General features: G+C 28.8%; 2 protein-coding genes across 5 annotated transcripts; both read left to right on the top strand.

Moving 5' to 3' along the window:
* Positions 1-12,041: 12,041 nt before the first annotated feature.
* Positions 12,042-13,768, top strand: LOC149888785 (uncharacterized). Its single transcript, XM_090088005.1, has 4 exons — positions 12,042-12,837; positions 13,026-13,438; positions 13,508-13,613; positions 13,739-13,768. The coding sequence occupies exons 1-3, from the start codon at positions 12,686-12,688 to the stop codon at positions 13,510-13,512; spliced, it is 570 nt and encodes a 189-aa protein (XP_089944131.1). The 5' UTR covers positions 12,042-12,685; the 3' UTR covers positions 13,513-13,613; positions 13,739-13,768.
* A 1,930-nt stretch (positions 13,769-15,698) lies between these two features.
* LOC149888784 (uncharacterized) lies at positions 15,699-21,828 on the top strand. Of its 4 annotated transcripts, XM_090088616.1 has the most exons (3): positions 16,378-16,699; positions 18,124-18,156; positions 20,264-21,828. In XM_090088616.1, exons 1-3 carry the CDS (start codon positions 16,697-16,699, stop codon positions 21,674-21,676), a joined length of 1,449 nt encoding a protein of 482 aa, XP_089944742.1. In that variant the 5' UTR covers positions 16,378-16,696; the 3' UTR covers positions 21,677-21,828. The 4 variants fall into 4 exon arrangements, with proteins under 4 accessions (XP_089944744.1, XP_089944743.1, XP_089944746.1 ...); XM_090088618.1 differs by lacking the exons at positions 16,378-16,699; positions 18,124-18,156 and adding an exon at positions 15,699-15,749; XM_090088617.1 differs by lacking the exon at positions 18,124-18,156 and having other exon boundaries at positions 15,810-16,699.
* The last annotated feature ends 4,240 nt before the right edge of the window (positions 21,829-26,068 follow it).

The raw sequence follows: 26,068 nt of genomic DNA, 5'->3' as shown, positions 1-26,068 counted from the left end.
ACTGAGGATATTTTGATTGTCCGTGTTGTGAGATTTGGTATCATCATCGCGCTTGTGAAGGCATCCCGGAATATGTTCTGGAAGACGAAAGTGCAGAATGGTTATGCTTCAAATGCTCCTCTAAAATATAAACATTTTTTTTTGTGCTTATGTGTTATATTGCCGTTTATTTAGATAGCCTAAGTGTTATTTGTTTTACGAAAAATTTCTTGGTTTAACTAACACCTTAATTACAAAACATGTTGACTTTTTGGTAAGGTATTCGTGCTACTCTATTTTGATATGATATCAGGGATGATACTTTTAGTTATTTTGATGTAAACAAAAATTTCTTTACATAACTTAGATTAATTTATGAAATAAATTTACATTTTAAAGTAAATCATTTTAAAAAAATAACATTATATTCCATATAAAAATTACTTACATAAATTTTTTTTTACAAGTAAAAGTAGTTAACATAAGAGTTATTTGCTTTTTGTAAGTTACTTTTAAAAGTAAGAGACGTGAAAATAATTCACTTTAAAAAGTAATTTTTTTTTTTACAAGTAAAAGTTGTTAACATAAAAGAGTTTACTTACTTTTTGTAAATTACTTTTAAAAGTAAGAGACGTGAAAATAATTCACTTTAAAAAGTAATTTAGATTTATACTTATACAAATAGTTTGTATCGAAATGTAATTTACTTTTTACATGTAAATGTAAATTTTTTTGTAAAGTAACTTACTTAAATATAAGATTTTAAAAAAGCCATCTTTACTTAAAAAAGTAAGAGAATACTGCATCGTAATATGAAATTACTTTTATGTTTAAAAGTAACAAAAATTAAAATAGGCAACTTACATAAAAGTAATTTGAAAAAAAAGTTAGTTACCATTACAAGTAAAAGTAAATTTTTATCATTGAAATACTATACTTTACTTAGTAAGTAAAAAGTAAGTTATTTTATTTACTTTTATCAAATAACAAAGTCGTTCTAAGCTGTTTTAAAATTTTTTGTGGAGGGGTTTTGTAATTGGGGACAAGTTTAATAAACATGATAGGTTGCTTCTAAGGGTCTGCGTCTCGGAATCGTATTCTCGAAATGAACCGGGAAAAGCGTAACGAGACGAGAAATTTCCCGGAAAAAAATAACGAGACAAAGGAAACGATTGTCCCGGAATAAATATATTCTTGGAATTTAAAAACAGTGACCTGGATATTTAGGAAAAAAAACGTTACGAGACAGATCAATTATATTAACTAGATATCTAACTCGCGCTTTTTCAGTGAAGAAAATTTTTTGCCAACCAAGTTTGTTTTGCCAGCCAGAAATGACGCACAGTGACTCGAAACAACAAAAAATGGCACTAAACCTCTCACAAATTTTTGGTAAATATAGTGCCCTTTTTTAATAATATTAAGTTAGAATGATCATTTATTTAAAAAGTAAAATCAGTTTTTTAGTAAAATTTATATTTTACATTTTATGGTTAAAAGAAGTTAAAAACTTTTATATTATTTTCAAAGAAATCTAAAAAATGAGAGATTTTTATTTAGTAAAAATGCAGAACTTTCAATCTAAATTAAAGTCTATATTTACTTTGAAGATAATCTTATAACTTTATATATTTTTTGAAGAAATACAAATGTCAATGAACCCATAAAAACCTTGTCTTCCGCCATTTTTTAACTGTGGTTTATTATCACTGATCTCAAAATATAACTGGATAGCGTATACGAAAAAATTTTTTGAAGCCAGTTTTGGCCTCCCAAGATGGCGGCGGAATTAAGGAATGGTGATATGAAAATTAAGAAACTGATGATAATCAAGTTTTATATCTTTAAGCTCAAATATTGATAAATATATAATTTTCTAATAAAAATCTAGTTTTTTTGTTTAACATAAGATTTTTTTCATAAAAATAACGGAATATTACATATTTACATAAATTTCAAATATAAATATTTTTTTATTTAACAAAACATATTCTTACAATAAGTAGCTCTATATTAACTTTCTGTTTTTCGTTTTTTAGAATAAATATGATAAAATAAAAATTCTCAGTAAAACTAAGTACAAATTTTAATTTTAATTTGCTTAAATTTGGTTTGTTTAATAAAAGTAAAGAAAAAGTATTTGTTTGCTTGTGCAGAAATCTCAAGTTTCAAATAGTTAGCATTTGTTATATAATTTATGTACCTTTTAGTTCTTAACTACCCAATGCTGTGTGCTAGAAGGTTAATAACACAACACCATGGTAGGCAGCTGATTTTATTTTTAAGGCATTAGTTCATCAGATAGGCACTGAAAAATTATAAATGCTGCATGAGCTATTAGCTGAGCGCTGTGATTACACACAACTCAGAGGTTCTTTCTAGAGTTATTATATATATATATATATATATATATATATATATATATATATATATATATATATATATATATATATCATATCACATCATATCATAAAAATACTTTTGATTTGTTTTTGAATAGGATAAGTTTTGTTAATTGCTTTTTCCAGTTATTTTGGCAGTTTGTTTTTTACCCAGGTGATAGAAACGTATTTTTGCATAGTTTTCTGAAATAAGTTTAATCAGTGCAAATAAATGGTTATCAGTTATAGCTGAGTCAAACATATGAGAAGTTTGCTTATTAAACATTTTTGAGTAATCAACTGATCTCAAAACAGCACCAGAAATGGCATTTTGAATTCCTATTTCACTTGGAAGGTGGCCCTTTATTGAGGCAAGCAACCTTTGGAAACATCTTTCAGTTTCTTCGCATATGATAGCAACACTTTTAGTTGGTTTAATTAAACCTCCTCTGTCTTTGAACTTTAAAAAACTGGTTTGTTTGAAATGATAAGAAAGTACTAATGCATTCCGACATTTAATGCAGATAGTTTATTGTAAATTTACGTATCATAAGTTTTTTGATAAGATACATAATGTTGATAATGTTTGATAACATACAAAATATATGTTATCAAAACATTCCCTTAATGATTTGTTTTGAATAACAAGTTAAAAACAATTGACTCAATTATTGAGAGCTGAAATATTACAAAGAATAATATAAGTAAAATAACACATATTAAAAAAAAAATCATATACTGTACTTAATATTTTTATTAAATACTATATCCATTAATTACATATATGTATTAAATAATCCTAGAAGGAACCCCTGAGTTGTGTGTACTCACAGCACTCAGCTAATAGTTCATGCAGCATGTACATATCTGGTATCTTGCTACAAAAATTGAAAATATAAAATTTGTCAAAATTGTAAGTAGACACCACTGCCGCTTACCATACAGTCATGTTATCAACCTTCTAGCACACTGCATTGGGTAACTAAGAAATAAAAGGTGCATAGATTATGTATAAATATTATTTAATCGTAAAGTGTATCGAAGATTTTGTACCTTAGTATCAAAATAATTACTTTAGTTTTCTGATTTTTTTAGAAATCATTTCATTTCTTTCAAGTTATTAAAACTTTATTTCATAGTCTAGTTTTTCTTTTAAAACTCTATTTATTTTCTTTAATATTTCTGTAAAAAGCCTTATAAAATGAACATCGATCACCGCTAAGAGCTCCGATCGCCGCCATCTTGGGAGGCCAATTTTGGCTTCAATTTTTTTTGAAAAAGGCAATTGAATACGCTATCCAGTTATATTTTGAGATCAGTGTTTATTATACCAAAATAAATGAAAATGGCGGAAAACAAGGTTTTTATGGACTCATTGACATTTGTATTTCTTGAATTTGAGTTTTTAACTTGTATGACTTGTTTCAACATATCAAATATAGTTTCAAGAAACATACTTTTGTCATCATATGTTACTTATAAATTTGTTAAAATGTTTTAATTTGAATAATGATTTGCTATTCAAGAAGTGCTAGATATTTGAAATAGCATTACTTAACAACTTCAGTATTTCCTGTAATATACAAGTAACATTATTTACTTAAACATTACAGGGAACGTAATGTGATAATTGTCAAAGAAGTTATAACATAAAATGTTAAACAGTGTAAAGTGAAAAATGACATAAAGTACTCAAAAATGCTTCTGATATATACTAATGATTTTAAAAACAACAAAAACAAAATGATTAGATCTTATCCCGAATATAAGTGAATTAGGAGTGGATAAATTACGGTTTTGGAAGGATTTACTTAACGAAATCAAATATAACTTGATGGTATAACAATATCAATAATAGCAGCTGAAAAAAATAATAGTAATTGTGCTAGAAATTCTTATTTAAATTTCACATTAAGGATTAACTAGTATGTCTCATTATGTCTCGTTATGTCCCGTTAAAAAGATGTAAATTCCGGGAAATTGTAAAGCTCCTATTTTGTCCGGGACGTCTCGTTTCGTCTCGGTATGGTCCCGGATTTCGAGTGAAAATTGAAAACTGTCTCGATATTTATCGCTAATCGGGACAAAGCTTCTAGGAACGTCTTGTCTCGTCTCGAATAAAAAAAATAACAAGACGCAGACGCTTAGTTGCTTCCCATCCCTGCCAATTCTTGACTTTCGACGGAGCGCGCTTTTTCGAAAACTTCCTTTATAATGAGAATATGAAAAATTATTTTCAAAATATATATTGATACCATTAAACTTTTTTATTTCAAGCAAAACACTTTTTAAAACCCAGAAAAGCCAACAATATAAAACTGATTTAAAAAAAAAAAAAGAAAATTTAAATTGGGTACTGTTCGGTGTAGAATTTGATGGTGATTATTTATATGAAAAAAAAAGTCAAAAGTAATTAACAACAATAATTAACAATAGCATTTTAACGACGTTAACTTAGAAACTTATAAACGCTTTTAACCTTTTTATTGAATTTCTAAACGTCTTGTTTATCTTAACGTTTGTTAAGAAAAAAAGTTTCCTATTTGATTAATGGGGAAGCATTCGCTAAGGCTGGAACCAACCTGATACTAATAACTGAGATTTCTTCTGGTTAACTGACAGAAACAGACAGTGACTGTGAAGGTTTTTTTTTTTAACTGATTAGAAAAAAATAATGGAAGACAGGATCTAATAAATAGTTAATGCACACTCTGCACCAACACAATATTATACCCTTACATTAAAAAAAAGTAATTTTAAATATTAAAAATCTTTTTACCTAACTCTAATCTAGATTTTCACGCTAGTATAAATTGTTTACTTTTTTAAATTGAATCCCATTTTTTTTGGGATTTGATATGTACGTTCGGAATTAGGAACGTGTGTTTCTAATTCCGAACGAAAACTTTACTTTTTAAATTTAAAAATTAACAATATTTTTATAAAGAATATACTTGTTGCTTCACATGGTTCGAATCAGTTTAGGTTCCAGTTTATTTAAAAAAATTAATATGAAATTCAAAAAGCAAGCGGAGTTATTCAACTTTAAGTAGGATTTTGTTCGGAATTAGGAAAATATACGGTATGCTAGCACTTAAAAAAGAAGTGTTTTTGAAAATAGAAAACATTCCGTTTTAGTCTTTTCGAATTAGGGATGGCAGGCGCGGGTTTAGCTTTTTAAAGAAGTTAGTCAAGAAATGTTAACGCGTCTAGGTATAGAGAGGACCGGGGGAGGGAGCCCCCTTCAAACGAGGGGGCAACTTAAATTTGCCTTCTCGTTTGTTGAGGGGAAAAATTTAAGCTGCCACCTTGGGTTCAAAATTTTTTAAAAGAAACTACTTGTTTACAAACTCTTACAAAAGGCTCAAACGATGTTTCATTACGGACGCTAAAACGGACATTGACCATTGGACCTGCCAAGCTTTAGTCTCTCTCCCATCTTCGTAAAGTTGTCTTTTTCTTTTCTACAAATACTATCATGATCACTACTTAAAGAAGCTACTATGTCTATTTCCATCAACTAAAACTCATTCTTACTATTTAGCAAAGTCTGAAGCACTAATTATTTCAGACACCCCTTTTTATGAATTCAAAAAAGAAGCATAGGTTTAAACTAATTGTGATCGGTTTGAGAAAAAAAATATACGGGTCAAGTTAGGCGCAAAAATGTTTTGCCTAACTTGACCTGATGTTACATTACTGGAGGATAAAAAGGAAACAATTTAACAAGAATTTATACGATTTCGAAATCTCTTCAGCCAAATAAACGGGCCAGGTTAGGCGCGCCTAATATGGTCCGAAATTACTCTACCGATAACAAAATTAGAATCTACAATTATTTTACAAGAATTTACAAATATTTCTTAAATTCGGAAGCCGGTAAAAAACGAGCAAGATGGGGACTTTATACTTATAAAAATTCCTTAGATATCTTCCTTAGATATCGCTAATTTGCACCCAAAATATCACAAAATAAAATTGAAGAATGTATTTTTTTTAAATTAGAAAACTTTTTAATTAAAAAGTGTTAACCAAAAAAGATGTTAGTCAACGCCCTTAACAAGCCTAACCCTAAACCCGCCTCTGGATGGCTCTTTTACTTACTTTTTTTTTACTTACTCAAATAAGTAAGCTTTTATGAAAAAGTAAATTGCGTATATAATGTAAACGTTCAAAAAAAATTTAAATTTTCTTTTAAAAGTAATTTACTTTTATAAAACAAATTTTATTTTGTAAAGAATGGTGAATTTACTTTCAAATGTAAGTTATGTAAAAGTAGATTATATAAAAAATTTACATTTAATTTACATTTACATGTTAAATTTGCATTACTTAATATAATTTTACCTCAAAATGTAACTTAGTATTACATTTAAAAAGAATTTATTTTTAAAAAAAATTATATTAACGTAGTTGTAAAGAAAAAATAGCATTTTAAAATACTTTATAAAAAAGTTACATGCAATCAAATGTAAATAAAATTTACTTATGTAATTAGTTTTCCTAAGTAAACGTGTTATTTTGTAACTAAAATGAAATGGCTATTAAAAGTAAATTATATAAAATTACTTTTGATAACTTAAGTTTACATTTTAGATAACTTTTAGTTACAATTAAAAATAATCTATACATAAAAAGTAAATTTACTTTTGGTTAACATTTTCTCTGAAAGGATATTCTATGAGAGAGTGAAGTGCAGTGAAAAAAAACTTGCGGTAAAGCATATTTAATTTAATTTGAGGCAACAACTGGTCTGAACGGTTTTAGATATCTTTTCCCTGTCCACCATATATCAATAATCGACTCCGATCCATGATTATATTGGCAATTAAAACCATTCCTAGCGCCGGAACAATATCGCATTTGCTTTGAAACCATTCTAAAACCCTGGTTAAAAAAATTTCAATTCCTGGCCGAACATGGAAATATTTTACTAGTCTAAGACTAGTTATTTTTTTGAAAACTTTTAATGACAGAACGTATGGAATACAGGCGGTCTCAAGAAAAATTTCCTCCTGAAAAAAAACTTCCAGGAAAAATGTCTAAATAGTTTTTTTTTATATACTTAGATAAGCTTTACTGTTATTTCATCATTGTATCAGCTTTTTTCATGATACCACTTTTAATGTGTAAATTTTTAAATTTATTTATTGGTTTTTTATTTTTGTTTTATCGACTGATTTTTTTGGAATTAGTGCAGCGGAGTGTACATATATATTGACTGATTGTTTGGGAGAACATGCACGAAATTGTACATACAACAAGTGACAGTTAGGACTTGGGGAGGCAATCTTTTAATTTAAACAAAAGTTTGTTGTTTATTTTTTGAGGGGGAGGAGGGATTTTTTCCTGGGGAATTTTTAGCCAGGGAGATATTTGGGTGGGGTTCTCGGGTTTCTTTCTTAAACCAAACAAAAGTTTGTTGTTTATTTTTTGAGGGGGAGGAGGGATTTTTTCCTGGGGAATTTTTAGCCAGGGAGATATTTGGGTGGGGTTCTCGGGTTTCTTTCTTAAACCAATTTAAAAATAGCCTAAACATAGTAGTAAGGAGAAGACCCATTTCCCCTGGGAGACACCCATTTCGGAAGAAGAGATTCTTTGAAAGGCAAGTTTATAAGTATTTTTTTTAAGGTTTTATGTTTAAATCTTTTTATTATTTAAAAACTAAGGAGGGACACTAAATATTATAAGAGCATACAAAAACAGATTATAAAAAGGGCATTAAAACTGGCCAGCATTTTAGCTTTCTCGCAACAAACATATCGATAAAATGATAATCTCTCTAAAAAATCTCCCTTTACAAATTTTCTCGATCATTCTCATCATACCGGATGGTTTTCCAAAAATATCCCTCAAATATCGTCATAAAAAACCGCTTCCACATTTTTATCATTTTCACAGGTAAAAAATATTGAAGTTGTTAAATCTGTAAAGCCGTTGAACGTTCGTGCTCTTTCCGTAACGGAAGCACAATTATAAAGTTTAAGACTTTATTTTAAGGTATATGTATGTATGTATGTATGTATGTATGTATGTATGTATGTATGTATGTATGTATGTATGTATGTATGTATGTATGTATGTATGTATGTATGTATGTATGTATGTATGTATGTATGTATGTATGTATGTATGTATGTATGTATGTATGTATGTATGTATGTATGTATGTATGTATGTATGTATGTATGTATGTATGTATGTATGTATCTATGTATGTATGTATGTATGTATGTATGTATGTATGTATGTATGTATGTATCTATGTATGTATGTATGTATGTATGTATGTATGTATGTATGTATGTATGTATGTATGTATGTATGTATGTATGTATGTATGTATGTATGTATGTATGTATGTATGTATGTATGTATGTATGTATGTATGTATGTATGTATGTATGTATGTATGTATCTATGTATGTATCTATGTATCTATGTATCTATGTATCTATGTATCTATGTATGTATGTATGTATCTATGTATGTATCTATGTATCTATGTATGTATGTATGTAATTTTTTGTTGGCGCGTAAAAAAAAATATTCTTTTGACAACCAATATAGTGAACGAAAAATTTCTGCTTCGACAACTTTTTACTTATTCGGTTTCGGCGGAAATTTCTGTTCGAACCACAACCGAAATGAACCCTGACTTTTGTGAGGAGATTTTTTTAAGTTTAGATAACTTGTTCTTAGTTTAGTGTGATCATGATGATTTCCTAATTGTAATCGTTTGTGAGTAAATCAATTTTTAATTACGACAATTGTACTAACTTTCATTGAAATTACGTTACATTACTGATTCAAGTTGTTATTCTCAAATCATTCCTTCAGCGAACTTCAAATATCAAAAAATTTTTTACATGTTCTTTTTTTTGCTTTAATAATGTTACAAATAGTAGGTACGTGTGCAAAATTCTTAAACTATTCAAATATTAAATTATTATACATCATTGTAAAGAGCTTTAAATCAGTATTACAATGGTGAAAGTTTCATTAAAAACTAATGACTCTGCTAAATTTTATGCCTCGGTTATATTTTTATTCAACTAATATCAGAATATGGTTTGTGCGTGTGTGTGTGTGTGTGTGTGTGTGTGTGTGTGTGTGTGTGTGTGTGTGTGTGTGTGTGTGTCTGTGTGTGTGTGTGTTTGTGTGTGTGTGTGTAAATCATGTTTTGAATATTTTTAAGAAATCACCAAGATATTAAATAAAGTTTCGTTTTTCTAAAAAAACAATTTTTTAATGAATAAAAAAGTCAAATATACAAAAGGCTCATAATCGTGAATCCCCCCCCCCCCCCAACTTCTACAACAGAAGAATATTTGGTACCTTTACTGGGTGCAAAAATAGAATATGAGCGTGTCATTATTTTTTAATGAAATTTGGCAGGTACATAGAAAATAGATATATAAAATTGATTCAAAAGTTAGAAAAAAAACCCATCATCCCTTCAATGTCAATTCACTACCAGAACAGGAATGAAGTTTTCAATAGCAATGAAATCACTAAAAACGTTAGTAACTGCAAAGAAAAAACAAATTGCAATAAACTTGCAACACTCTACTTTTAAAATATTATCTAAGTCAATTTAAAATTCTAAAAAAAAGACGATAAAAATACATCCTTACAACACCTACCTCGAGCACGCGGTGAAAAAATGATACGCACATACCTACAAATAGCCATCAGAAAATACGATGCTGGTTTTAGCTCTTTGACATGATTTTGGCGTTGTAATTGTTATATATCATTGACCTACCATCATAGCAGATAAGTGTTATATCCTAATACTTTGCCAATGACAAATTTTTTCAACTGCTAATTGCTATGCTAATGAAAAAATAAATATTACGAAATTATGCTAATTTGCTTTTAAAATGACAAAGACGAAAAAATCTTTTCATAAATATGTTTATTTCGTAATTTTTTATACGAATTCGGCATTTGAATTTTAATTATGATACTTCATTTGCAATACGAATGCCATTTTATTCGACGATTAAATATTAATTTTTCGTTATTACAAATTTAATAAGTAAGCATCGTAGGGTACGTGAACATGAACAATTGAAATATAATCGGCAGTTTTTTGTCCATAATTGTTAGTTGTGTACAAAAATTCATAGCAAAAAGAAGACTCTTTTCAAGTTCAATATGCCATCTCCTGTTTGGAAATATTTCAGAAAAATTGATGGTAAGAATTATTCTTTTTTTTTTTAATTTAAATTTTAGTCTAACTATTTTTTATGTATACAAGCCAAATGGGTACTGCATATCAAAATGTGGCAAGCTTTGATACGCAGATGATTAGTTCTTATTAAATAAACTAAGTACAAGGCTGTAAAGCAATCTATGACAAAAGGAAAACCTTGAAATCCTTGAAAAGAAAGAAAAGGACTGTAAATCTCATGAGCCAAAGCCTTCTAAGCAATGAATCAGAAAAGACAGATGAGTTTTGAATGATTTATTAAGATCAGTGATGATATTATTATGGAACATTTCATTTTATTGTATCTATGATACAATAAAATGAAATGTATCATAGATACAATAAAATAAAATTTTAATGTATCATAGATACAATAAAATGAAAAATTTCATTTTATTGTATCTATGATACAATAAAATGAAATGTTCCATAATAATATCATCACAGATCTTAATAAATTTTATTGCATCTATAAAATAAATTATGAAAAATTACTTTGCTATATTTTTGACATATAATTTTTGAAAAAATGTCATGCTAATTGACATATGACAAAATCGATTTTAGGTTGTATTGTAATTGGCGTATGCTAATATAAATTACAACATGATGTTCATCGTATTGTCTGATTGCTAGTTACAAACTGATCGTTTAATTACTTTATGTTCCATAAATCCAACTATTCTGTGTGGGGCTTCAAAACCATAAAAATGATTGAGGAAACTAATTAAATGAAATTGCTATCAGGGTCTTTATATAAGATTTGAATCTGAGACTTCTCGTATACAAGGCGAGCACCATATTAATGTTGCCTAACTTTTTCGACAACAATGACTGGAAAAAATGACAAAAAAAAAAATCTAAAAGACCTTTATTTGGAACGCAAGACTTTATCAACATACATCGCCAGAAATGTTTGTCTTTATCTGAAACAAACACGCCAACTATTGAAGCAAGACGTCTATCTGGTGACAATATTGCATATTTTAAGGTCTGTTTGTAAATTTTATTTAAATATTAAGATGAACTTGCGAATGAAAACAGAAAGGTCAAAGAAGTAAATGACTCAGAATAAATACTTGCTGTACACTCATTTATTTGTATCGGTTTTTAATTTGCGTTGATACTCAAAAAATATTTTTATAAACTATTGTTTGTGCTGTAGGTTCGAACTCTGATACCGACGATGATCATGTTATAAAATCCGTTCGTAAAATAAAAGCATCGCCTATTAAGACCCTATTTTTAAACAAATAAGTATGCTTGTTTGATGTCCCCGGAGAATGAAAATCTTGTATGTGGGCCCGAACCAAGTCTGCGAAAACATATTTTTCATGTTCATAAAAAATCTGAGAACCTTTACAATTCTTAAAAAAAATTACTTGTTCAAGATAAATTAGTTGGGATGCAGAACAAAGATGAAATAGATGAAGCCGTAATAATTATTACCCGTAGTAATAATTATTCAAGATGGTCGACCTTTTAACGATTTTCATAAACCTGGTATGCAATGCCTTCTAAATATTCTTGCTCTACTTTACAAACCGCCTCATCGAAAGACAATAGCAAAGCGATTGAGAAAGCAATACTATGAATACAAGAGCAATCTTTTAGCTAAACTTAAGTCAGCTACCCATACTGCTCTAGCAACCGATTTGTGGAAAAGTAGGGTTGGATACTTTGGGTTTTGCATAAAAGCGCATTAATTAACAAAAAAGTTTAAATACAAAACAAATATAGTTTGCTTTCGTAGATTTTACGAAAGACAATTAAAGAGTAGACTTATTGCATTCGTGCAAAAAGAAATAACTAAACTTGAAATTGATACTAAAGCTATTTCAATAACAACAGACAACGCTCAAGATATTAAAAAGGCGATGGAATCTATTGCTTTACGACTTTCATGCGTTTGTCATAACATAAATCTTGTTTTAAATCATGGAATAAAGTTGTTGGTCAAACCATCACAGAACTTATAAGATGACACATGAGATATCGACGAGGATCTTATTTATTACGATAACTACAAAGAAAGCGATATCGAGTCTAATGAAAATATATCGATATCGAGTCTAATGAAAATATATCGTCGGGCGAACAGCTTGAAATGCATGATGTAAACAATCAAGTAGAAAAAGAGTGTACTTATGAAACGGAAAACATGAGCTCGCATAATAATAAAAGTAGCGAGAAGGAAGAAACATCAACAGATGAAACTGTTAATCAGTTATTTTACTTTTCATCTACCATTTTATTTAGGTTAAGAAAAACTTTAGCTCTTGTTAAAAGGTCTTCAATATTGTAATCATTTATTTTTGATGAGATTAAGAAATAGGGACTAAAAATAAATAACTTATCGTCAGATTTTTATGTACGTTAGAACTCAACTTTTTTAATGATTAGTAAGATAATGAAAGCTAAAAATGTTTACAATAAAATTACTATAGATCCTGTTACTATCAATGGGTTAAAAGAAAAACAAGTAGTAAACTCAAGAAACTCAATCTGTCATTAGAAGATTGGAATTTCCTAGAGTTTTTACACTATAATCTTGCGCCATTCTTTGAAGCAACTATATTTCTCTCTACTAGAAATTTTCCAACACTTCCGTCGGCCAAATTTGTCCAAAATGTGTTAATGAACTTTCTTGAAAATGAATCTTCAGCTAAATGTTTTCTATCGCAATCATCTTCTTTGGTTGAGAAAGAAAATATGTTGCGAAGCAGTCTTCTCAAGTTTATGAAGGTATACTTTATTGAAAAGATATCTTCAAAACAAAAGTTACAAACTTTGCAAGCATGTTTCTTTGATCCGAGAACTAACGAGTGCCTTACCGAAAAAGAATATCAGGAAGCACAGAGTGTCTTACCAAAAAAGAATATCAGGAAGCACAGAGTGTCTTACCAAAAAAGAATATCAGGAAGCACAGAGTAAATTGTTGAAAACATTTTCGAATAGAATACTCCGACAATCTCCTCGAAGGTCAACGTTTATAAACACTTGTTTGCAAAAAGACCAAAATCAGCCGAGAAGTGGTTAGTTATAAGATATTATTTATTTTTAAATTTAAATATACTTAAACTTACGTAAATAGTTTTTTAAAGTACTTTTGTAAAAAGATTTGCATATTGACAAATATTTTTACTCATTTTCATTTTAGAAGAGACAGATTAAGATGTTCGATTCGAATTTCAAGATTCACCTGAACAGTATGTGAACTACAAAAATGGATTTGCTAAAATTGCAATATTGTGCGGTGTCAATCTATGCATAGAAAAAACACAATCAAAGCGAAATATTAAAGAAGAGTTGTCTTTTTTCAATTACTTTACATTGCTTATGTAGTTCCTAAACATTCTAACATTAGCAAACGGCACCGTGGTTAGGCTCCCCCACACCGCAGCGATTTATGGGGCTGTATTTTAAATATAAGGAGCTTTTTTTTAAGTACCTAACAAGGGATATTTTTTGAAGATTTATTTTGCCATAATACTACGGGTTTATAAAACACGTTTCAAATGGGACTCAGTGATATGGTTTATTACTGCCTTTTTCATGCTCCAGCGATTGATTTTGTTTATATAATTGTTCATTGTTTATATTCTTAAACAAAACCAATCAAATCTTATTATATGGCTTTTAATTTGCTTTAAAAGTGCTTTAAAAATTTTAGTTGTAATTTGCTTTAAAACACTGACTACCCAGCTAACACAAAACGTTCAAGAAACGTTCTTAGAACGTTAGAAACGGTCGGGCACGTTCTAAGAACGTTCTAAGAACGTTTCCAACGTTCATCGAACGTACTTGAACGTTTTGTGTTAGCTGGGTAGTTCTTAGTTTTTGTTTCAGACTTTTCATACAATTAGAATAAATTATTTTGCATATTACAATCATTTTCTAAATTTCGAATTAATATTCAGCGTGGTTCTTGTTCACAGCGTTAAACAGCGTGGTTGATAACAACAATCACAATGACCAAAATGAAAATTGTTAGGGTGCATAAACCTTTACTAGAAAGTCTATCGGCCTCCCATGCCTCTGACGGAAATCGTTTTTAATCAAACAATTTTTACTTTAAACATCTTTGATAATGCGTTAAACGAATAATGAAATAAGTTTAATAAGAAATAAGTTTAATAATGAAATAAGTTTAATATGTTTAGGGACGTTAGAGTTGATTAACGACTTTAATTGAATTTTTTCCAATAGCTAAAGCTTTCACAAAGATGGAATATCTTATTTCCTAAATAGAATTTATTTTTCGTGACGGAATTGCTTATTGTCATTACGAGATTTTCACTCTCTGCATAAAAATATACTTTTTGGAAAAATGTTTTTTCACTAATTAATCTTTAAATTGCTTGATAATGTAAAAACAAACGTTGAACTTTCTTCCATTTTTTCTGGCGACAGGAAGCGAAAATTTGCGCCTACCCCCACTTACCCACCCACCCTTTGGCGGCCGACACCAGTTGAGAATTGGAAACCACTGTAGGCAATCTTTTAATCTTCTTGCATAAAAAAAAACTTCTGACGGCAACTGCGAGTGGCTTTCACCTTTTTATTGGCGCCGGCCTCCAAAAAAAATTTCCAGCAGCGGCCGCCAATCGGAAGGCGGAAGCTACTGTAGGTAGAAGCAAAAGCATTCTGCCCGCAAAAAAATTTTGGGAGGCGGACGGCAATTCTTTGCACCTGCAAAAAGAGTTCGTGATTCGTCATAATGTTATTTTGGCCCCGAAAGGGATTATTAATGCTGATGCGTTATATCACCATAAAAACAATGTTTGATCAAAAAGCGCAATATAAAGGAAGTTTTCGAAAAAGTGCGCTCCCTCAAAAAAAGTTTAATCAAGGATTGGCATGGATAGGAAGCAACCCACCATGTTTATTAAACTTGCCCCCAATTACAAAACCCCTCCAAAAAAACGGTCCGCATACATGCAGAGTGATTCCTAACATTATAAACCAGAAGTACCCAGAAGCAGGCAATTCTCCTTAATACGCTGTTTTTTTTACCAATCAGTATGTTAAAACAACATGACTGTTATTTGATAAAAGTAAATAAAATAACTTACTTTTTACTTACTTACTAAGTAAAGTATTGTATTTCAATGGTAAAAGTTTACTTTTACTTGTAATGGTAACTAACTTTTTTTTCAAATAGCTTTTATGTAAGTTGCCTATGTTAATTTTTGTTACTTTTACACACAAAAGTAATTTCATATTACGATGCAGTAATTTCATATCACGATTCATATTACGATGCAGTATTCTCATACTTTTAAAAGTAAATTTAACTTTTTAAAATCTTCTATTTACGTAAGTTACTTTACAAAAAAATTTACATTTACATGTAAAAAGTAAATTACATTTCGATACAAACTATTTGTATAAGTATAAACCTAAATTACTTTTTAAAGTGAATTATTTTCACGTCTCTTACTTTTAAAAGTAATTTACAAAAAGTAAGTAAACTCTTTTATGTTAACAACTTTTACTTGTAAAAAAAAAAATTACTTTTTAAAGTAAATTATTTTCACGTCTCTTACATTTAAAAGTAATTTACAAAAAGTAAATAACTCTTATGTTAACTACTTTTACTTGTAAAAAAAAAAAAAAAAGCATTTTTAATAAGTTTTTAAAAAGTGAAGCATTTTTAAAATTAACTTTATGTAAGTAATTTTATATGCAATATTATGTTATTTTTTAAAAAATGACTTACTTTAAAATGTAAATATATTTCATAATTTAATCTAAGTTATGTAAAGAAATTTTAGTTTAAAAGTAATTTATTTTTTACATCAAAATAAGTAAAAGTGCCATCCCTATTTCAAATGCTTTCAAATTGCTTAACCACGTTTTTTATAATATCAGAATAATTTAGGCATTAATTACATTAAATTAGTAAGCGGACTTTGAACGCCTTTTGAGTGATACATAACTTTAATCTGCTAACCGTTTTTGGATCCGTGGACAATAACGGGTTCGGTCAAATTCTTTGAGAAATGACACGGAACTCTAAGTATACTTTCAAATAAATTCATTCTAGTTTATAAAGAGAGTTTTACCACCAAAAGAATTGTTTTTTTAAATCTATACCTGGTTGGTTTATTTGGAAATGGTAAGAGCTTTTCCTTTATATTTTGTGTTTAATTATTGAACACGTGATTAATTCAGCGCTTAAGTGTTGACTTTTAATTTTCTTTTTTTATGAAACTTTAGAAACCCTGAAGATGTACATATATAGTAGTACATATATACATAGATGTACAAATATACATACAAGATGTATATTTGTAGATGAGTCTTTATATATATTGCCTGTATATATCTGTTATTTCATTTATTATTTTTTTAAAAAAAGTCACCTGCCAAAGCAAATACATTTTCTTAAATGTTGTTGTATTAAAGTTAAGCTATTTTAAAATATGTTATAGAACATATTTATCAAATACATAAATTAAAAAGCATAATAATTGCATACTAGAAGTTATTTGTAAAGTCACATATACAAATGATAATTTATTTGTAATATTATATTTCAAGCAAATCTAAGCTAGTTTGTCTACATTTTGAAAATGTATGTTTTTCCAACAAAACTTAATAGTTTCATTAACACTTTATTTTTTAGAATGTCATGTAAGCAATTAAAGAATTTAATAAGCAAAAACTAGAAAATTTGAACAAAGAATATAGAAAAAAATAGATTTCAAAATGTTATTGGAAAGTATAAAGACAGTATTTACAATTTAAACATTTTAAAAAGAATGCCATTTAAATCTGATAAGAAGATTCAAAACGATAGTGTATTTAGAAAAGTCAAAGTTAAAGTTGATTTGAAGGGTAGCAAGACTAAAAGTTTTATAAATTAAAATTCAGACAGAAGCACAAGGAACAGCAGGTTCTTATGCTAAGAAAGTAGCTGAAAAAAAATCATCCATCAAAGAGAATCAGAAACTACCAAATTGAAAACTTGAATGACTCATCTATGAAAGATACTGATACTAATACCAGACCTTACAAACCAGTGGGGATGAATATTTCAACACACCAATACCTAAACAGTAATCAGTATGCAAATATGAGAGAAGCAAAAAACTTGAAAATATTACCGTAGACTTCCCTAATTCCGAACAAAATCGTTCTTAGAGTTGAATAACTCCGCTCGCTTTTTGAATTGCATATCAATTTTTTTAAATAAATAAACTGGAACCTAAACTGAATCGAACCATGTGAAGCAAGTATATTTATAATTAAAATATTGTTAATTTTCAAATTTTAAAGTAAAGTTTTCGTTTGGAATTAAGAACACGTGTTCCTAATTTCCGAACGTACATATTAAATCCCAAAAACGTTTTGTCGTTTAGCTAATGTCGTTAAAATACTATTGTTAAATATTGTTGTTAATTACTTGCACGTAAAAACGCTAACTTTTGCGAAAAAAAGTGCATTCCAAAATTTGGGAAGCGTTTTAATTATGCAGAAATGTACTGTTTTTAAGATATCTTACGAAATATTGCTAATTTTTGACATTTTTTTTTTCAGATAAATAATCACCATCAAATTCTACATCGAACAGTATGCAATTTGAATTGTCTTTTTTTTTAAGTCAGTTTTATATTGTTGGCTTTTCAGGGGTTTAAAAAGTGTTTTGCTTGCAATTGAAAAATTTAATGGTATCAATATATATTTTGAAAACATTTTTTCATATTCTCATTACTCTAGTCTTCCAATTTATTAATCAGTTTTCCTTTTAAAAATCCCACAAAAATAAAAGATGTAACAATAAGTGAACTAAAGCTGTTCATAATTAGGGAAATCTACGGTATATCAAAATATTTTAAGTATGAAAATTGGTGTCTCCATTTTAATGGAAAATGCTTTAACCATAATGATCACTATGTAGTAGTAAAAATAATGCAAAAGAAATAAAATTAGCTGTTCTTCTCTTAACAGATGGTAAAGCAGAAACTATTTTCAATAGATTGGAAATTATTGAGTATTTAAATTTATGGAAATGTATAACGATGACTATAACGAGTACAACTGCTATTAAAACTGGTACAAAAAAATTGTGTAGTAGCTAGACTACAAAAAAGTTTGTTCACCTTGGGTTTGATAATCCACAGTATACTTCATGTCAATATTATGTTCTGGACAGAGTATTTAAGTTGGTCGTTAATTTTGTATGTCCAGAAGAGTCTACCTCACCTGACTTACATTACTCTCTCGTTCTATTCATAGTTGAAAATTACAAAAATCTTATAGTAACATTTGACAATAATGGTCCTTCATTAAACTAAGAATTTTTAGGATAGAGAGATGAAATAAAACTGCTCTACAAATATGGCAAGGCATATCTTTTTTTTAAAGAAGAAAATTTCCCAAAACTAATTTTCCTAATGCATAAATGTATTTTTAAGATATTTTCTTCTCAACTCATCTAGATAACAACTAGACGAAGTTTGTAATTTTGTTAGTGGTAATTGGTACAAAATATGGCAAGGGAAATATATTTTTAACAAAAATGATTTTAGTGATCTTGAAGGAGATATTAAGGGAGTTGGTAATCCCCAGAAAGCTCATACTTGTTGGAAGACACATTGGACTTAAGAACCATCAGTTATTGTAAACTTCCGGCATAGGAATATGTGTGCCTTGATGTATATGTGCTGAAAGAGCAGTATAGAGTGCTGAAGATATCCCTCAATGTATAAACTCCGAGAAACTTAATTAAAAATTTGCTTTGTCTAATATTAAAATGTAAAGAAATTTAAATAAGTTAATACTGCAATTACAAATACAACATTGTTGCTAATATTTTTGTTATTTATTAAAGGGTGACCTTTTTTGCAAAAATAATGCGAAGGAATGTTTTTCAGTTATTATACATAAATGTTCATTGAAAAAATGATATAAAAAATGATGTTGACTTTTTTACAACACATAAGTGTTGTAAAAACAACAATATATATAAAATTTTGATTGATATTTAGGAGAATCTGGTCAGATAATAATTTCTTAAATATGAAGAAGTATAAGAAAACATAAAATGTAGTACAAATCTTTTATGTGTTTTATTGTTCTGTTCCATATGTGTGAAAACAAGTTACTTAAAAAAACTTAAATTATCATGAAATTAGTTTATACAACCAACCAGAATTATTCAAAAATATATAATTCTTGTCCGGTTACAGTGATATACAGTGATAGAGTGCAGGCATTAGGTTTTCCTGTCAATAATGAATAACAGCAAGCAAATTTTTAACTTCTAAATAAAACTTTTGAAAGAAATTTACTCATTGAAAAAATAGACATACAAAGTTCCAAACCTTTTAAAATAGTTTGCTTTATCTCACATACAATCAAATAGCGTATTAGCTGTTAAAGGTATCGCATAAAAGTGCAGTAATTAACGTTTGTTAATCTTGTTTCTCAAAGGAAAGTTTAACAAACCTTTTTTAATATATTTGTAAATGTAAATTTTTCAAACAAAAACTTAACAAACGATTTTATTGAACTTCAAAAAAACTGTTGCACTTAGAAGAACTTAGAAGATGTACTTATTTGTTATTATTCTATATTAATAAGGAAAAACCAAACCCCAGTTTTTATTACTGATGTTGTTGTTAATGAAATCAAATTTACTAAAATGACAGGTGAAAGTTTTTAAATTCTCTTATAGCCTCAAAATTCAAATACAGAGCAACATCAAAAATGGCTGCAGAAAAGAAAGCATACTTTTATTGTATTTTCAATCCAATCTCTCATTATGGGAATGGAATATAGCTTAACTTTCTTAACCTTGTGGTTGTACATCAAAGAAATGGTACACACAGACCAACCAAAGCTTTACTATAGTGTTGTGTCTGTGTCTTACATGCTTTCGTCGTCGATTCTCACTCCGTTCGTAGGAAGAGTAGTCGATGAAAGAAGAAACATTATTACATGTTTTTTGGTATGCAATATGTTAATGATTACTGGCAACGTGGTCTACAGTCTTCACTTCTCCCCACTCTTACTGATTGCAGGAAGAATGATTGCTGGCTTCGGAGGAGCATTGAAGTCTGTATCTTGCAGTGAAACAATTCGCAGTTACCCGAGCTCTGAAACGAGTTCAAAGCTGTCCATTTTGTCAGTTATGTTTAGTTTTGGATTAATGCTAGGCCCTGGAGTAAACTTCTTTTTTAAAGGCATGAGCTTTTACATTGGGCACTGGCATTTAAAGGACATAAACTTTCCCGGCCTTTTTATGGGCATTTTATGTCTTATCATGGAGGTTTTGACCTTAACAATGGTGTATGACGTGTCAAAAGAATTTGACTACAAAGCTGCATTCGAGAAGAATACAATTAATAGTAAAGATGAAGAAGTGGATAATGATAGTGACTTTGAAGACAGCGAAAAAATACCGATAGTGAAATATAATAGTGGAAACAAAAAGAAAGTTGTACTTCTGTCATGCTCACATAAACATACAGTGATCGAGATTTTAAAAGTGTTGTTTTTTAATTTTGATTCAGCCCTTATGTTATTTTCCACACTTTTTTTAGCTTTCTTTTTCGTTAACGTAGACATGTGGTTACCGTTACTAGTCATTGAGAAAATGCATCTTTCGATACTGGAAATGAACATTTGCTTTTTTGGAGCAAGCTTGTTCTGCGCATTTATTTTGATATTGTTCATGTGGAAACCTTTATCCGATAGCAAGATGCTTTTCATTTTGATAATTGGTTTGTGCGGTTTTTCCGTTGTCAGTGCAAGTTTTATCATACTGTCAAAGATCCCTTTCAACAAAGCGTTAAATATCACCTTATGCATCGTATATATATTTAGTTTTGGGGGTGCCCCGATTCTTACTGATGTTTTTTTTGTCAACATTCTCGCTAAAATGGTGAGCTCAAATGTGCAAACATTTGTTGACAGTATTCGATCTTCAATGTTTTCAACTGGAGCATTCATTGCTTTAAGCTGCTCTGCATTCCTGTTTGATTATGTTGAGATTATTGGATCTTTGTATATAGTGACTCTGATGATTTTTGTTTTCCTGTTCATTTTCAGAAAAAATCATTTAACACCTCCCAAGCTTTTGCTATAAAATACATACTGATCAGAAAGTTTTGGAAATGGAAGTCATATATGAGTTCCTAAAAACATTTATATCTATTTTTGTGTATGTTTGTAGATGTACTTCTAGTTTTAAAATTTTTCCTTAACATTTATAAATGCAACTTATGATGGTTTTAAAAACTGGTATTTTATTTTTTTAACATTCTACTACATAATATTTTTTTAATATTATATATATATATATATATATATATATATATATATATATATATATATATATATATATATATATCAATCCAATTCTGAAAGTCGTGGATATATATATGGTAAATATATATAAAACTTAAACTGCATAATAATATATATTACCACTTCTGAATGTCAATCGGTCAATATTTAAAAAAAAAAAAAAAATCTTATTTTTGATACCCTAATTTTAAGTTTCTTACTTGTTTACAATTCATGGGTGTTTTAACTGAATACCCTATAATATTATAATAATATTACCCTAAGAAGAAGACTTATTATTACATATAATAATATTACCCTAAGAAGAAGACGTAATACACCCCATAACCTTGTTTTTCTTTGTTTTGAAAATCTTACTTTTTAATAATTGTTACTATTAAATTGATAAGAAAAAGTCAAATATATTTGTCTTTTAAAATGACGTTTGCAGTTCCTCAAAACTACTAAAACTTCGGTGTAAATTATAAACTAATTTAAAAAATGTTTGTATTTTGTACCTCCATTAAGGATGCTGTAAATATAACTGCTAGCTGTGAATATAAATATTTGTAAAAGTTTATGCAGAAAAGGAACAGCAATCATTAACATCTTGGTAAAATATAAACTAAAACTTCGGTTTAAATAATAGTCGGATTTATTTAGCAAAAAATAACATACTATGCCAATAAAGAAAATAACATTACTTAATAAAGTTACCTTATAAAAAATATTGTCTCTAGGATTGTCTAGACGATCTTTATCAAGATTAGATCTTTAGATTTTGAAATCATTTTCGAAATTTTTTAGCGTGAATCAGGTGTCTGCATTACCTTTCTAGATGTTCAATGAGTTGTGGAGAATGTGCACTGATCTCAAAATGTAGCTGGATAGCGTATTCAATTGTCTTTTTCAAAAAAAGTTAAAGCCAAAATTGGCCTCCTAAGATGGCGGCGATCGGAGCTCTTAGCGGTGATCGATATACTTTTTATAAGGCCTTTTTACAGAAATATGAAAAAAAACTAGACTATGAAATAAAGTTTTAATAATTTTAAAGAAATGAAATGATTTCTACAAAAATCAGACAATTAAAGTAATTATTTAAATACTAAGGTACAAAATATTCGATATACTTTTTAAGTGCAATTTACGATTAAATAATATTTATGCATAATTTATGTACCTTTTAGTTCTTAGTTACCCAATGTAGTGTGCTAGAAGGTTGATAACATGACTGTATGGTAAGCGGCAGTGGTGTCTACTTACAATTTTGATAAATTTTAGATTTTCAATTTTTGTAGCAAGATACCAGATTTGTACATGCTGCATGAACTATAAGCTGAATGCTGTGAGTACACACAACTCAGGGGTTCCTTCTAGGATTATTTAATACATACATTTTATTAAATACTATATCCATATGTAACTAATGGATATAGTATTTAATAAAAATATGAAATACAAAATATTATTTTTTGATATATGTTATTTTACTTATTTATTATTCTTTGTAATATTCCAGCTCTCAATGATTGAGTCAATTGTTTTTGAATTGTTATTCAAAACAAATTAATAAGGGAATTTTTTGATAACATATATTTTGTATGTTATCAAACATCAACATTATGTATCTTATCAAAAAATGTATGATACGTAAGTTTACAATAAACCATCTGCATTAAATGTTGGAATGCATTAGTACTTTCTTATCATTTCGAACAAACCAGTTTTTTAAAGTTCAAAGACAGAGGAGGTTTAATTAAACAAACCAAAAGTGTTGCTATCATATGCGAAGAAACTGAAAGATGTTTCCAATGGTTGCCTGCCTCAATAAATGGCCACCTTCTAAATGAAATAGGAATTTAAAATTCCATTTCTAGTGCTGTTTTGAGATCAGTTGATTACTCGAAAATATTTAATGAACAAACTTCTCATATGTTTGACTCAGCTATAACTGATAACCATTTATTTGCACTGATTAAACTTATTTCAGAAAACTATGCAAAAATACGTTTCTATCACCTGGGTAAAGAACAAACTGCCAAAATAACTGGAAAAATACTAAGAAAGCAATTAATAAAACTTATCATATTCAAAAACCAACCAAAAATATTTTTATATGATATATGTGATATTTTTATATGGTATATGTGATGTGTGTATGTATATATATATATATATATATATATATATATATATATATATATATATATATATATATATATATATATATATATATATATATATATATATATATATATATAATAACTCTAGAAGGAACCTCTGAGTTGTGTGTAATTACAGCGCTCAGCTAACAGTTTATGCAGCATTTACAATTTTGTAGTGCCTGATAAACTAATGCCTAAAAAATTTTCTCAATCAAACTAATTGCCATAAACACAGACTGGCGACGTGCTGCTAAAAGAACTGGTCTTTGCTTAATCATTCACTTTTCAGAGCTTGTGCAGATGGGCAGAAGATATCGTCGAACAGCACCTTGTACACCACTGAAAAATGGTTGATTGAGACATTAGACCAGATTTCAGCAACATTGATTCATTCACAAAATTGAATTTTTCTTTTTTCAGGCCGTTATCTGTTGTAAGACCAGCCTTGTTGAGACGGTTTTCTTGTTGATCATGAGGGAGAAAAACGCTGGAATACTGACAATTTAGAGATGGTATTCCTCTTTCTACCCAACTAAAAGCGCTCCTTCCAGGTGCATTTGCCGCCAAATATATGACATCAAGATCGTGGTACAAGAAATGATCATATACTACCTCAATCATTTTTAGAGATTAGACATTTAAATATAGATATTAAGAATATGGTAGATATTTTAATATGGTATATGTTTATATTCAAAAACATAGCATACACTTAATTAGCACAAATAATAAAGTGAACCTTTTTGATGACAAGGAATATCGTCCGTAAATCTTTCAAGTACACTGGTATTAACTTTTAGGATATTTAAAATGTTTCAAGCGTCCCATTTTCACCAAAACCAAAGCTATAAGCTCAGCTAGCCTTATCGTAAAACGGCTACGGGTTTAGACCATCGATATAAAAAGCTATATGGTTTAAAACTGTATATTGTTTATATTGCCTCTTGCAACTTTGCCCTGCACTCAACTAGAATTGGATTGTTCTCTTTGGTAAATATATTGCGTTAGAAGAATATTTAACAACATTTTGAAGTAGCTTTCTGTCACTTTTTATCAAATGTTAAATAGAATATAGCTTTTGTAACACCTGTCTATCAACTCTGCATAAATATTAGCTTTGTCGTATCCGTCAAATACTCTTTCAAAATATGCTTATGTTCATTTTATATTGATTTCTTAATTTGAAAATAAAGTTTAAAATTCTAGTGAACCAGCGGCACATGATTTACACTTGAATGCATGTAATTATGAAAAATTGTTAGCTGAACTTTACTCCGCATTAAAAAGAGGTTTACACTTTTTGACCAGAGATGTATCCGGTGAGCTGGGTTCAATCTTTAAAAATGCAATCTGAAACTTTGATTAAGAATACGGTTGACACAAAAATTAACAGATATCAGAAGATTAAATGTCCAAATCACATTCCTTTAAGGTCATCCACATTATGGCAATAGCATTAATTTCTATCCACATATTGTACATATCAGCTTGATCAAGGCGAAACGCTGTAAATACTCAGCACCCGTTAGGTCACGTGCTATTTTAGCCTCAATTCCTTTCTTTGTGTTCGTCTCGTCTGTAATGACACTTTCAAATGTCAAGAAAAGGACCATATGTAATTTATACAAAATATGTAATTTATACAAAATATGTAATTTATACAAAATCCCTATTTATCACAAAAAGTTTGTAAAAAGCATAAGAAGGTATGACCTTCAAAATGGCAATTTTTGCAACGCACAAAAAATTCGTGAAAATGTAAACATCAACATTCTATAAAAACTTACAATTTTTGTTTTGAAAAGCAAACCTCCAATAAAAAGATCCTAAACCTAAATGTCAAGTTGTTAAATATGCTCGCGGGGGCTAATTGGTCATTTGCGGTATGCTTTATTTTTTTTACCCTCTTTCACAATCGGAAACTAACTGGGAATTCATTAAAAAATTTGGATCATGGTAGAAACTTATAAAGTAGAACATAAATTAAATCTAATCAAGAAGATTCATGCGCCTTTATGAAATACAAG

Source organism: Hydra viridissima, unplaced genomic scaffold (assembly GCF_058129835.1).
Source record: "Hydra viridissima isolate aposymbiotic clone 2 unplaced genomic scaffold, HvirCarnegie_v1 scaffold_5, whole genome shotgun sequence".
Lineage (NCBI taxonomy): Eukaryota > Metazoa > Cnidaria > Hydrozoa > Anthoathecata > Hydridae > Hydra > Hydra viridissima.
Note: the sequence above shows the minus strand (reverse complement) of the source record. Positions and strands in the feature narration are given on the sequence as shown.